Source organism: Lagenorhynchus albirostris, chromosome 15 (genome assembly GCF_949774975.1).
Source record: "Lagenorhynchus albirostris chromosome 15, mLagAlb1.1, whole genome shotgun sequence".
Classification (NCBI taxonomy): domain Eukaryota; kingdom Metazoa; phylum Chordata; class Mammalia; order Artiodactyla; family Delphinidae; genus Lagenorhynchus; species Lagenorhynchus albirostris.
The window spans coordinates 78731084-78745757 of NC_083109.1; the positions used below are offsets into that span (position 1 = coordinate 78731084).

The 14674-nt window shown below is 35.5% G+C and overlaps 1 protein-coding gene and 1 pseudogene across 1 annotated transcript in view; one reads left to right on the top strand and one right to left on the bottom strand.

Moving 5' to 3' along the window:
* BAZ1B (bromodomain adjacent to zinc finger domain 1B) overlaps window positions 1-14674 on the top strand; it is a 64522-nt gene that overhangs the window by 16163 nt on the left and 33685 nt on the right. Inside the window, exons 4-6 of the mRNA XM_060125256.1 lie at window positions 3279-3480; window positions 6276-6397; window positions 8533-8730. Coding sequence (XP_059981239.1) covers window positions 3279-3480; window positions 6276-6397; window positions 8533-8730 — 522 coding nt within the window. The remainder of the gene's footprint in view (window positions 1-3278; window positions 3481-6275; window positions 6398-8532; window positions 8731-14674) is intronic.
* LOC132505796 (large ribosomal subunit protein eL42-like) lies at window positions 13967-14289 on the bottom strand (annotated as a pseudogene).

Consider the following 14674-nt stretch of genomic DNA (forward strand, 5'->3'; position numbering starts at 1 on the left):
GAGAATATTACCATGAATAAAGAAGCATTTCATAATGACAAAGGGATCAGTTTATTAAGAGGGCATAGCAGTCCTTAATGTTTATGTATTTACTAATGAGAGCTTCAGAGTACATGAAGCAAAAATAGAACTACCAAAAGAAATAGACAAGTCAAAATTATAGATGGAGATTTCAGCCCCCTCCCCTTTTCTCAATAACTGGTAGAAAGAGTAGACAAAAAGTCAGCCAGAATATAGAAAACCTGAATAACATTATCAACCAACTTGACCTAATTGTCATTTATAAAACATTCCACCTAATAACTGCAGAATACACATTCCTTTCAAGTGCATAGTTTATGATGGTAGACCATAGTCTGGGCCATAAAAAAAGTCAGTAAACTTACAAGGGTTCAAATCATACAAAGTATATACTCTGACCAGAATGGAATTAAATCAATAACAGATATCTGGAAACTCTGCAAATAATTGGAAACTAAATAACACAACTTTAACTTACTCATAGATTAAAGAAGAAATCAAAAGGGAAATTAGATAATATTTTGAACTGAATGAAAATACAGTATATTAGAATTTGTGAGATACTGCTTACAGTAGTGTTTAGGAGAAATGTATAATACTAAACATCTCTGAGAAAAAAAGAAAGGTCTCAAATCATTGACCTTGGCTTTTACCTTGAGAAATAAGAAAAAGAACCCAAAGGAAACAGAAGAAGAAAGGAATTAGTAAAAATCAGAGCAAAATCAATAAAGTAGAAAACAGGAAAACCATAGAGGAAATCAGTGAAACCAAAAGCTGGTAATTTGAGAAGATCAATAAAATTAATAAACCTGTAGGCAAACTCAGGTTAAAAAAAAAAGAAGACACGAATTAACCAATATGAAGAATTAGGTGATATCCCAACAGAGCCTACAGATATTGACAGAATAATAAGGGAATATTATTAACACCTTTAAGCCAATAAATCTGACAATTTAAATGAAAACATTCCTTGAAAGACACAAACTACCAAAACTGACTGAAGAAGAAATAGAAACCTTTAATGGCCCTTTATCTATTAAATAAATTGAATTTGTAATGAAAATCATCCCACAAAGAAAACTTCAGGCCCAGATGTTGTCACTGGTGAATTCTACCAAACATTTAAGGAAGAAATAATACCAATTCTATATGTTATTTCAGAAAATAGAAGAGGAGGGAATTCTTAACAAATCATTTTATGAGGTCAGCATTACCCTGATACGGAAACCGTATAAGCACAAGAAAAAGCCACAGACTAAGAAAAAAAGTATGTTCACAAAGCTCTCTTGTGAACCTAGATATAAAAGTTCTAATAAAAATTTTAGCAAGTGAAATCCAACATTATGTTAAAAGGATAATACATCATGACTAAGTGGGGTTTAGCCTAAGAATGCAAGGGTTTAAATTTCTAATTCTCCTTACGGATAAACCATACGATCATCTCAATTTACACACAAAATACATTCGACAAAACCCAAATTCCTAATAAAAACTCCCAGATAACTGCAAATAGAAACTTCTTCAACCTGATAAATAGTATTTACAGAATAACAATCTACAGCTAACATCATACCTAATGATAAAAGACTGAATGTCTGCTTTCCTACTCTACTTAATATTGTACTGGGGGTTCTAGTCAGAAAAAGAAGTAAAAGGCATCCAAATTGGAAAGGAAGAAGTAAAATTGCAGACAGCACGATTGTCTTTGTAGAAAATCTCATGGAATCTACCATATAAGGTACTAGAACTAATAAGTGAGTTTAGCAAGGTAGCAGGATACAAGATAAATACAGTCATCCCTTGGTATCCGTGGAGGATTGGTTCCAGGACCCTGTGGATACCAAAATCTGCAGATGCTCAAGCCCCTTATATAAAATGGTGTAGTGTTTGCATTTAACCTATGCACATCCTGCAGTATATGTTAAATTACCTGTAGATTACTTATAATACCTAATACACATGTAAATGCTGTGTAAATAGTTGCCAGTGTGAAGCAAATTCATATTTCGCTTTTTGGAATTTCTTTTTCTTTTTTTTTTTTTTTAATATTTTCGATATGTGGTTGGTTGAATCCACAGATATGGAACCCGTGGAAATGAAGGGCCCACTATACAAAAAACCAATTTGTATTTCTATGTGTTAGCAGCAAACAGTTGGAAATTGAAATTTAAAAATTCAATACCATTTATAGTAACATCAAAAAATCTGGAATACTCTGGGAGTAAATCTGACAAAAGATGTGTAAGACCTATAGACAAAACTATAAAACATTGCTTAGGGAAATTAAAGAAGGCCTTAAATGATGGAGAGGTAGACTTTGTTCATTGGTCAGAAAACTAAATGTTGTTAAGATGTCAGTTCTTCCCAAATAGACGTATAGATTCAACACAATTAATAGTAAAATCCCAGCAGCTTGTTTGTAGGGATTGCCAAGCTGATTGTAATGCAAAAAACCTAGCCAGAACAACTTTGAAAAAGAACAGCAGAGTTAGAGTCCTAATGCTGTCTGATTTTGAGCCTTATTGTAAAGTATTAAGACCGTGTGAAATTGGTATAAAGATAGACCAGTAGATCAGTGGAACAGAGTAGCATCCGGAAATAGGTGTGAGCGCGCACGCGCGCGCGCACACACACTCTCTCTCTCTCTCTCTCTCTCTCTCTCCCCTCCCCCCCCCTCTGTGATGATTTTTGATAGAGGTGAAAGGTAATTAAGTGAAGAAAAGATAGTCTTTTCAACAGATGTTCTGGAGAATTGAATATCCATATATATTTTTTTTTAGAAAATGGAAATTCTTGAACTTTATTTACACATTTCTCAGGTTTGTGCAGTAGTTGCCCTTTGGCATTAGTATATTGGTACGTGAATTATGAACTAGATTGTGATCATTTTATTTTTTAAGATGTCATATTTCAACCTGGAGATCTGAGAAATAAAGTTGAAAAAAATCACTGTGCTTGACTACTTTAGAGTTTCAGTGACTTTTGTAGGTGAGGTGGAATGTGTATTGGATAATATATTCTAAATGTTACCTTTAGGTTTCTAGTTCTTAATATCTTTTTTTTCTTAATATTTATTTATTTATTTGGCTGAACTGGGTCTTAGTTACGGCATGCAGGTGCAGCATGTGGGATCTAGTTCCCTGACCAGGGGTTGAACCTAGGCCCCCTGCATTGGGAGCGTGGAGTCTTAGCCACTGGATCACCAGGCAAGTCCCCTTAATTATTATCTTTGATTCTTTCTCCTATCTCCCTTATAGGTTGGGAAGGAAAAAATGCTAAAGGTGAGGATTGTGAAGATTCATCCTTTGGAGAAAGTGGATGAAGAGGCCGCTGAGAAGAAATCTGATGGTGCCTGTGATTCTCCCTCAAGTGACAAAGAGAATTCTAGCCAAATCGCTCAGGACCATCAGAAGAAGGAGGCAATTGTGAAAGAGGATGAAGGAAGGAGAGAGAGTATTAGTACGTATGATAGTAGCTTTCCTTAATGAGTTATGCAACTCATATTATGCGCAAATCTTTTTGAGTTCTCTAGCAATTAAATTTGTAATTGGGTTTGTTGCTATATAGACATGATTTTGTCTGTTTATGATTCGGAAAACAACTAAAATACCTACAAAGTGAATCAAGATTTAAATCTCCCTACACAATTAAGACAATTGGGAAGTCATTTCCTCTAGTTGCTTGGAAATCTATGTGCACATACCTAGCTACCCAAGATGGGAAAGTAAGTTTGCCTGCCTTTTCTCTTTAAGTTGGAATTATGTATATGTGTGGAAGGGGTGTGATCAGAGTATGAGGGATAAATTCTAATCTCTGTTTCTCTTCACGTTGCAAGCCAGTGTGACAGTTTTGAGATACTTCCTTTTATCTGTATTTTGTAACTCAAGTTTGTCTCAGATGGGAGCTGCCAGAATTCTGAAACACTATGATATCTGAAAGTAATTTTTAGGGACTTGGAGACATAATGTAATGTTTTGAAAGTTGAAGAACTGAGACATTGCCCATTGGAAAAATAAATCGTCCTCTGAGGTCGTCTTTTTTTTTTTTTAATCTGTGTCAGTAAGGAATTTGACTGGGATAGGTGTCTTCTGTCTCCACAAATATGAGTACTCAAGTAGTCATGTATATTGATCCCCTTCCCCATGATTGTTAGAGGATCAAATTTTACCTCATTATTTAACTATTACAAAGTTTGAATTAGAACATTTCATTAGAATGTTATGCTGTATGTCTTCCATTCTATTCTTTGTCTCTCCAGATGTTTTGGATATGTGCAGATGGTTTTAAAGGAATGTTCTTATCTAGTCCCGAGGAAACTTCTGAGACTCGTCTGCCCCAGTTGTTGATGCTTCAGTTTTGTTTTCCACTCTGCATTTTGAATGCTAACGTCTATGTTTTTCAGTTTCTCTTTTCCTTCTTTTTGATACTGAAGTTTTCTAACATGTATATTACTTATAATTCCCAAGACTTGAGGTTGATAAGTGTGTTGCTTAGGTGTTGACTGATGATATGTCTTCTAACACTTCTTCTAGAACCAGATCATTGGAATACCAATGATGTGTTACAGTTGTTAGTTTTATGCCTTAAACGTGTACTAGGAACCCCTAGTTTTAGGCTTTGGCTTCTTTTTTAGGGTGTTATATGCCTTAGTTTAGGTTTTAATTTTGGGATATAATGTTATTGCTAGTATGTGGAAAGAATGGTAGGCAGGCTAAAGAATGTTATGATGTACTCTGAATGTTTTCAGGGGGAAAACTGATTAGAATTTACATAGAAATATGAGAGACAAATTCCAGTATACAAAATGTTTTCTCACAAGGTAACCTTCCTTCTACTTTATGGGGGGAAAAATGTATTAGGCAGGAACTTTTCAGTTTTGTGTTTTTAACCTCACTGTTACGAATGTCTGTGTTCTTCCTTCATCTCAGAAGGGATCTGTCTGTCCTTCCTCTTGGTCAAGATACTTGTGCTTTGAATTCCATTCCTTCCTGCTTTCTCAAGGATTGGGTTAACTCTTATTATTCTACTCTACAGTGTTTTTAACCCTCTCTCTAATGGTTCTTCTCAACTTATAAATGAAGTTCCATTTTCTAAAAACAAAAACATACCCTCCCTTGATCCTGTTGTTCTATTTCTGTCTTACTCATTCAAGCCAAAGTTCTTGAGAATGTTGTCTCCACTTTCTATCAGTTTATTCCTTATGCTATTATAGTCTAACTTTTGCCTCTTTAGTCCTAAAACTGTTCCTAATAAGGTTATGGGTGACCCCTAATTGCCAAATCCACTGATTTCTTCTTAGTCCATTTTACTTTTCTTTTACATTTAACACTGTTGGTCACTCTCAAATCTTTTAGTTTATTTGATAGCACAGTCTCCTATTTCTCTAACTACTTTTCTTTTTTTATTTTCTTTTTCCCCACTGCCATTCCTTAGATTTTTTTCATATGGTTTTTGTTCTGCCTTTTTATTTTTATTTATTTATTTTTTTTGCCTTTTTATTTTTCACTACATCATCATCTACTTGATTTCTGAGGCAGAAAACTTAGAAACCTTTAACATTCCCACATCTAGTTGGTTACCAAGTCTGTCTTCTTGACTCTTTCCTTCACCATTCTGATACATTAATCCAGATGTTTAAGATTATATCTTATGATTCCCTTTCTTCAGTCTCACCTTCCCATTTTATTCATTTTCTAACTGCTGAAAGTGCTTTTTCTTTTTCTTCATTTTTTCACACTAGTGCTCTTTCCAAAATGTACATCTAGTTAGTTAGATCAAAAATCCTTTGTTTCCCTAGTGTCCGTAAGACAAATTCCAGCCTATATGAATGGTATACAAGGTTCGTTATAATTTATAAGCCCCTACTTACCTCTGTAGTCTGATTTTTTTGATTGTACTGTAGATCATATTCACCTGTATCTCATTATTTGCAGTCTCTGAACAAGTCATATTCTTTCTGAGTCTTCCCTGCCTATCTTCCAGACTAAATTAGACATTGCTTCTCTCTTTTTGAGAATTTTTCTCTCTAATCTAGTATTTTTCTATACCAATCTCTATTATAGTATTTACCCATTGTATTGTAATTATTGTTGACTCCTCCCATAGACTTTAGCTACTTGAAGTAAGGACCTTATGATTTACCTTAGGGCCCCATCACTCAGTGCTTGGTTGCAGAGTAGCTGTTCAGGAAGATTACTGAGTGGATAGAATTAAAAGAATTATTTTTTTCACTAATTTTCTATTGATTTGATTAGATGACAGAGCACGTAGATCTCCACGAAAACTTCCTACTTCATTAAAGAAAGGAGAGAGGAAATGGGCACCTCCAAAATTTCTGCCTCACAAATATGATGTGAAACTACAAAATGAAGATAAGGTTAGTTGGCACTTTATATTAAACCTCTTACATGTAGTAGATGTTGTTTAAGAAAATATCAAAGGGCTCGTTTTCTCGTAGAAAATGTGCTAAAGAAACTACAACAAATTCTGAGTGGTTTTCTGGTCTTTGTAATTATGACTTTAAACTGTATTGTCTTTCCTAGGAGATAGCATGCTTTTTCCTTTTTAATAGGAATTATTAGGGTGTGAGAGTAGTTTACATCTGAGCTTCAAACTTAGTTATTTGAAAAAATAAGACTCTGTTTCCAGTGGTTATGGGCTTCCTGAGGAAATAGCTCTTTCCAGTTAAAAGCAGAGCAATTTGTAATATAATTAAACTCAGAAAGTGAGTTAACTCTAACCAGTGCTTTTTCAAGGCGTCTGAAGCTAATAATCTAAAATGGTGAATACCCTTTAAATAACTTAGTACTATGTTTTATTGATTCTGAGATGTTCAACTTTCATATTTTTATATTTCCAGAATAAGGATATGTATCTTTTTTTTTTTAAATTGAAGTATAGTTGATTTACAATATTGTGTTAGTTTCTGGTGTACAGCAGAGTGATTCAGTTATACATATATATATGTATATTCTTTTTCATATTCATTTCCATTATAGTTTATTACAAGATATTGAATATAATTCCCTTTGCTATACAGTAGGACCTTGTTGTTTATCTATTTTATATATAGTAGTTTGTATCTGCTGGAATCAGGATATATCTCAATATCAATTGGCAAGAATTCTTTTCTTTGTGGTACATAATGTGTCTTTCATTAATAGCATTCTAGATTTCATGAAATATGCCATGTTGCTTTTGGGTACTTTTATTCCTATATGTCTAAGATCTCATCATTAGAAAGAAGCAGGAGGGCGGCTAGGTGTGGAAGGCAGTTGCACATTTGTCTTCATGTCTAACTGTTATATAGAAGAAACAGCTATGGCCTGAGAAATTAAATAATTCTATCAAAGTTCCTAATTTAATAAATGAGATTAGGAAGGATTATAACCTGGATCTCTTGCCTCTTTAGAGTGTTGTTTTTTTCCCACGTCAGAATGCTGACAAGTCTTATTTCATTTTGACTCATTTGTTTTATAGTTAGTGACCTGAAGACATTACTGGATTGTTAGGATTTCTTTATATTTGAAAATTGTGTGTTAAATACAATTTTTCACTAAGTTTCTTAGCTCCCGTTCAGCAAGGTGGCTAGTTAAAACATTGCTGGGGCCTCCCTGGTGGCGCAGCAGTTAGGAATCCACCTGCCAATGGCAGGGGACACGGGTTCGAGCCCTGGTCTGGGAAGATCCCACATGCCACAGAGCAACTAAGCCCGTGCGCCACAACTGCTGAGCCTGCACTCTAGAGCCCGCAAGCCACAACTACTGAAGCCTCCGTGCCTAGAGCCTGTACTCCGCAAGAGAAGCCACTGCAATGAGAAGCCCGTGCACTGCAATGAAGAGTAGACCCCGCTCGCCGCAACTAGAGAAAGCCCGTGCACAGCAGCGAAGACCCATTGCAGCCAAAAATAAATAAACAACAAATAAATAAATAAAAGAAAAATGAATCCCTTATTGATGTACCTTTATGTAGTATTCCCTTCCTTTTCCCCCTTCCTTTTATAAGCGATTGATGATGACTTTCCATTTACTTCTTTTTCAAAAAAATTTATTTATTAATTTATTTATTTAGCTGCACCGGGTCTTAGTTGCAGCATGCACGATCTTCGTTGCCTCGTGTGGGATATTTAGCTGTGGCATGCAGGCTCTTTGTTACAGCAGGCGGGATCTAGTTCCCTGACCAAGGATTGAACCTGAGCCCCCTGCATTGGCAGCATGGAGTCTTAACTGCTAGACCACTAGGGAAGTCCCTCCATTTACTTCTAAATTCTTAACAAGAGGAACTGTTGGTTCAACAGATATACCCATTTTTAGGACTTTGATACATATTGACACATTGCCTACAGATATCTTTAACATTCTGTCTCTGAAAATTATTCTTCTTCTATCTAGTATATAACCTATTTTATAGGTGTAATGATGAGTTTTCCAGAGAGAATATAAATCTTTGTTCTCATTGGTTAATTGCTTTTTACCCCAGTAGTGAGTTAACTATTTCTATTTGTTAACCTAGATCATCAGTAATGTGCCAGCAGACAGCTTGATTCGTACAGAACGCCCACCAAATAAGGAGATACTTCGATACTTTATACGGCATAATGCATTACGGGCTGGTACTGGTGAAAATGCACCTTGGGTGGTAGAAGATGAATTAGTGAAGAAATATTCCTTGCCTAGCAAGTTCAGTGACTTTCTGCTTGATCCATACAAGGTAAGGTCACTTAAGTTTTGGACAGCAGGATGGAACACTATTGAATGAATTTATTTCCTCTGATGGTTACAGTAGATTTTGAACTCTAACTTCAGATAATGAATTCAAAGTTTTCACGTATATCTATTTCATATAGGTTGTGATTATGGGGTTGGTAGGGAAGAGGCCACACTGAATATCTCCTCTTCTAATTTGACTTATTTTACTATGGTTGCATAATTAAAACAAAAACAAATTACATGCATGTGCCTTTTTGTCTCAGATCTTTCTTGGAATGAGGTATGGTATTAAAAAAAATTATTTTTGCAAATTGATTACTAAAAATGAAAACTGATTTTGTATGTGAGATAAGATCAAATATACTTTCAGCCTTGAAAAGGACTAAGTATTGCTTTGTATGACAGATTAGTAGAAAATCTAGCACTTCTATTATTTTTCCTTTAATTATCTCATTTGATTTTCAGAATATTCTTATAAAGTTGTATGGTATATATATATTTTCATCTCTTTCTTGTAATTATGAAAAACTAAGGCTATCTTACAACTGAGTCATACAACTAAATTACTTCAATTACCTTATGTTGATATCGTTAACAAAAGTATATTGAGAAATAATTTTATTTCTTCAAACATTGGTAAAGACCTCCAACCGTAGTTTAGCATTAGCATGTTTTCTTATTCTAGACCAGCACGATCAGGCATTATCTTCCATTATGCTCTTTAAATTTTTAACATTTGTGTAAAAAGAAAAATTTAGGGATTAGTTGACTTTTTCTAGATCAGGACTAAAATTTCCATGGAACACTATTTAGTAAACCTAAACTTTTTCTTTTTTTTATTATTTTAATTTTATTGGAGTATAATTGGCTTTACAGTGTTTTGTTAGTTTCTGCTGCTACAATGAAGTGAATCAGCTATATGTATACCTATATCCCCTCCCTCTTGGACCTCCCACCCGCCATCCCACCCATCTAGGTTGTCACAGAGTACCGGGCTGAGCTCCCTGTGCTATACAGCAGGTTCCCACTAGCTGTTTTACACATGGTAGTGTATTTATGTCAAACCTAATCTCCCAGTTCATCCCACCCTCCCCTTCCCCCCGTGTCCACATGTCCATTCTCTACGTCCACATCTCTTTTCCTGCCCTGCAAATAGGTTCATCTGTACCTAGAATTTTTCTAGATTCCACATATATGCATTAATACACAATATTTGTTTTTCTCTTTCTGGCTTACTTCACTCTGTATGACAGACTCTAGGTCCATCCACATCTCTGCAAATGACCCAATTTCATTCCTTTTTATGGCTGAGTAATATTCCGTTGTATATGTGTACTCACGTCGTCTTTATCCATTCATCTGTTGTTGGACATTTAGGTTGTTTCCATGTCCTGGCTATCGTAAATAGTACTGTAATGAACATTGGGGTACATGTGTCCTTTTGAATTATGGTTTTCTCAGGGTATATGCCCAGTAGTGGGATTGCTGGGTCATTTTGGTAGTTCTGTTCTTAGTTTTTTTAAGGAACCTCCATACTGTTTTCCACAGTGTCTGTATCAATTTACATTCCCACCAACAGTGCAAAAGTGTTCCGTTTGGGCTTCCCTGGTGGCGCAGTGGTTGAGAGTCCGCCTGCCGATGCAGGGGACACGGGTTCGTGCCCCGGTCTGGGAAGATCCCACATGCCATGGAGCGGCTAGGGCCGTGAGCCATGGCTGCTGAGCCTGCGCGTCCGGAGCCTGTGCTCCGCAACGGGAGAGGCCACAACAGTAAGAGGCCCGCGTACCACAAAAAAAAAAAAGTGTTCCGTTTTCTCCACACCCTCTCCAGCGTTTATTGTTTATAGATTTTTTGGTGATGGCCATTGTGACTGGTGTGAGGTGATACCTCATTGTAGTTTTGATTCGCATTTCTCTAACAGTCAGTGATGCTGAGCATCTTTTCATGTGCCTCTTTGCAATCTGTATGTCTTCTTTGGTGAAATGTCTATTTAGGTCTTCCACCCATTGTTTAATTGGGTTGTTTGTTTTTTGGATATTGAGCTCCATGAGCTCTTTGTATATTTTGGAGATTAGTCCTTTGTCTGTTGCTGCGTTTGCAAATATTTTCTCCCATTCTGAGGGCTGTCTTTTCGTCTTGTTTATGGTTTCCTTTTGCTGTGCAAAAGCTTTTAAGTTTAATTAGGTCCCATTTGTTTATTTTTGTTTTTATTTTCATTACTCTAGGAGGTGGGTCAAAAAAGATCTTGCTGTGATTTATGTCACAGCATTATCTTCCATTAGGCTCTCTAAATTTTTATCATTTGTGTAAAAAGACAAATTTAGGGATTAGTTGACTTTTTCTAGATCAGGACTAAAATTTCCATAGAACTATTTAGTAAACCTAAACTTTTTCTTAAATTTTTTTATTTACTGAGGGGAAATTTTAATTTGTTTTCGTTTTATTGCTGTAGAGTTTTGGAACTGTGTTACAGCTTTCGGTGGTTATAACAGGAACTTACTGTCTTTACTGTATGAAAATTGTATATAAGATCATCTCTAAATAGGTTTTAGACTCTTGGATCATTTGAGTCCTAAATATTTTCTTCTTTTTAAATTTTACAGTTGTCTTTTATGTATTTTAGTTCAGTGATTCAAATATGTGAGTAACATGAAAGAAAGACTGAGTATAATTTATGGATAAAAAGGTCTTTGGGTTTTATTAGAACAAAAAAGCTGATCCACACTTTCTGTAGGAGCCAGAGACTTAGAATTCCAGGAATTTATATCTTTTTTTGTTTGTTTTGTTTTAAGAATTTATTATATCTTGAAAAGCAATTTCTGAAGAAATTGGCTACTCTGAAATTTTCTAATGAGGACTTAAAATATTAACTTAATGAATTTTGGCTGTAATTCTGATAGAGACTAGAAGTGCAAGCTTGTTTACACTAAACTGCTGTAAGAAGGCAGTGATTCTACTTAGAGAAATTGAGTCATGTAAGATACCAGTCTATAAATTCAGAGCATACACTTGTCTTTTAATGTATTTTGCATACCTTAAACAATAATTTCTTATTCCCCAATACTATTTGACATTTCACTGATTTTATCTTCTGAGTTTATGTATGTTTATTTTTCCTTTTTATAAAATTGGTTTTCTCAAAGAACTTTTGGCATCTCAGCCAGGACAGAATATAGTAAAGGTATGGATAAGTAGACCATAAAAGAGTGCTTTGGATTCTTTCCTGATCTAAAGGAAATTTAAAATAATGCAGTGGGGACTTCCCTGGCGGTCCACTGGTTAAGACTTTGCTTTCCAGTGCAGGGGGTGCAAGTTCAATCCCTAGTCAGGGAGCTAAGATCCCACATGCCTCAGAGCCAAAAACCAAAACATATAGCAGAAGCAATATTGTGACAAATTCAATAAAGACTCTAAAACTGGTCCACATCAAAAAAAAAATCTTAAAAAAGATAAATAAAATAATGCATCGAACATCAGAGTTGATCACATGTGATCTGCCTGTCCCAGAGGCAGTGGGTTTGAGCTTACTTTGGCAGCAAGTACATTGAAATGGGAACCAAAAGCAATAGGTTAAAATTTTTTTCTTTGGTTTTTGTAGAATTTAATGTTATGCTAGGCTGCTGAATACAACTACTATAGAGAGAGATGAGGTCTGGAGAGAGGAAGCAAGTTGTGAGTAATAGTTTTGGGAAAGGACCAACTAGGAGAGCTTAGGTGGGAAAGAGGAAAATTATTTAGAAATGTAGAATTTTGGAGTGTTATCTGAGTAGGGCCTAGTGTGATGATGGGGGTGTGCTTGTGGTCTTGTAGAACCTTAGAATATAAATTACTTGAGATTAAAAGCTATCTTACTCATTTTATATCCTGTGATGTTTAGCATAGGTATAATATGTACATGGCTAGTGAATTCATTTCTTTAAGAAGTTCCATTCTGTTCATTGAGGAGAAAAATGCAACTGACCGTTGAGTTTAGGGGTGAATATTTTGTAGGCCTAATGACTTGGAGGAATGATTTACAAGGCACTTGGATGATAAAATAACTGTCATCTAACACGAAATCAGCTATCTTAGCTCATTTCCGTATTCTAATACATGGCAGCTCTAGTGTTTTGTTAGTCTGTCTATAATGTTTTGCCTTTTTTTTTTTTAATAGCTGTGCCACGTGACATGCAGGATCTTAGTTCCCGAATCAGGGATCGAACCTGTGCCACCAGCAGTGGAAGCTTTGGAGTCCTAACCACTGAACCACTAGGGAATTCCCTGTCCATGTTTTGAAGTCTTATTTTGGAGTGGTATATCCTAGTAAGGAAGCATTTGGTTAGAGACGTAACAAGAAAAATAACACTTTTTAAGACATTTGGAGTCCTAAAATAATTTGGATTGATTTAATATTCTGAATACATTTTAAAAACGTTTTATTTTGAAATAATTTCGTATAGAAAAGGTGACAAATACTATAAAGAATTTCTCTGTACTCTTCAAGTAGATTCCTCAAATTTTAACATTTACCACATTTGTTTTATTATTTTTTCTGTTTTTTTTAAAATTTGTTTTGATTTGACTTTTTGGTCATTTCAATTTACTATTTACTGCCCTCCAAGTTCTGGATTAGGAGTTGAGCAGATGATTTTTTTTAAATTAATTAATTAATTTATTTGGCTGCATTGGGTCTTAGTTGGGGGATCTTTGTTGCGGCATGCAGGATCTTTCGTTGAGGTGTGTGGGCTCTTTGTTGTGGTGTGCGGGCTTCTCTCTAGTTGTGGTGTGTGAGCTCCAGAGCACGGGCTCAGTAGTTGCAGTGCACAGGTTTCTCTAGTTGCGGTGTGTGGGCTCAGTAGTTGTGGCACACAGGCTCTCTAATTGTGGCGCAGGCTTAGTTGCCCCACGGCATGTGGGATCTTAGTTCCCCGACCAGGGATCGATCCCACGTCACCTGCATTGGAAGGCGGATTCTTAACCACTGGACCACCAGGGGAGTCCCTATCATTTTTTTCTCTTTATACACATTATTTTTTTCTGAGCTGATGGTAGTAGGTTATAAGACAGGATACCCTTTTACAAAATACTTGAATATGTGTTTCCTAAAAGACAAGGATATTTTCTATAATAACTATAGTACAGTGATCAAAATCAAGAAATTAACATGAAAACGATACTGTTATCTGATCTGTAGTTTTTTTTAAAGTAAACGTAATCTCAAGATTTTATTATCTTCATAATAAAACAAAATATGAAGCTTAGAACTGGATCACTTGGCTCTTTCTCTTTTTACGTCCTCCCGGCTCAAAATGCTTGCTTCTCTTAATAGCCAGCATTCTCTTAGATCTGCAGTTGGGCTCAATGCATTCAAGCCTCAGCAAAATCTTCTTTGTGGTTTTATTTAGCCTTTTTCTGGAAAACCAGCTTAGTCTGTCCACCATAGCCACTCTCCTTCCTGTCATAACATTCCTTTCCTTGGAGAATACAGAGAATCCTTGCGCTTCTTGTACTGTATCACTTTGTGGGCAGGTTTGCAACACTAACTACAGAAAATCCAGCAGGTTTTAGGAATGGTTACCATGTATGCGAGAGCACTGTCGGTGTGGAAAGAAGTGATTTACAGTTTTTAGTCAAATTTTGCCAATTGTCCCATTAACATCCTTTTAGCCAAACATATTTTGTTTTGGCCCTAATAGGATCCAGGGTAGTATCATGTATTACATTTACTTGTTATGTCTCTGTAGTCTTCTCTAATCTGGATTAGTCCCTCAGTTTTCCTTTGTCTTTTAAAAACCTTGATAATTTTAAGAATACAAACCAATTATTTAGTATAATGTTCCTCAATTTAAGTTTATTTCCTCATGCTTAGTAATACCACAGAACTGATGTTGTATTCTTCTCAGTGAATCATTTCAGAAGGCACATGGTGTAATTTTGTCTCATCATTAGTGATACTAATTATTATA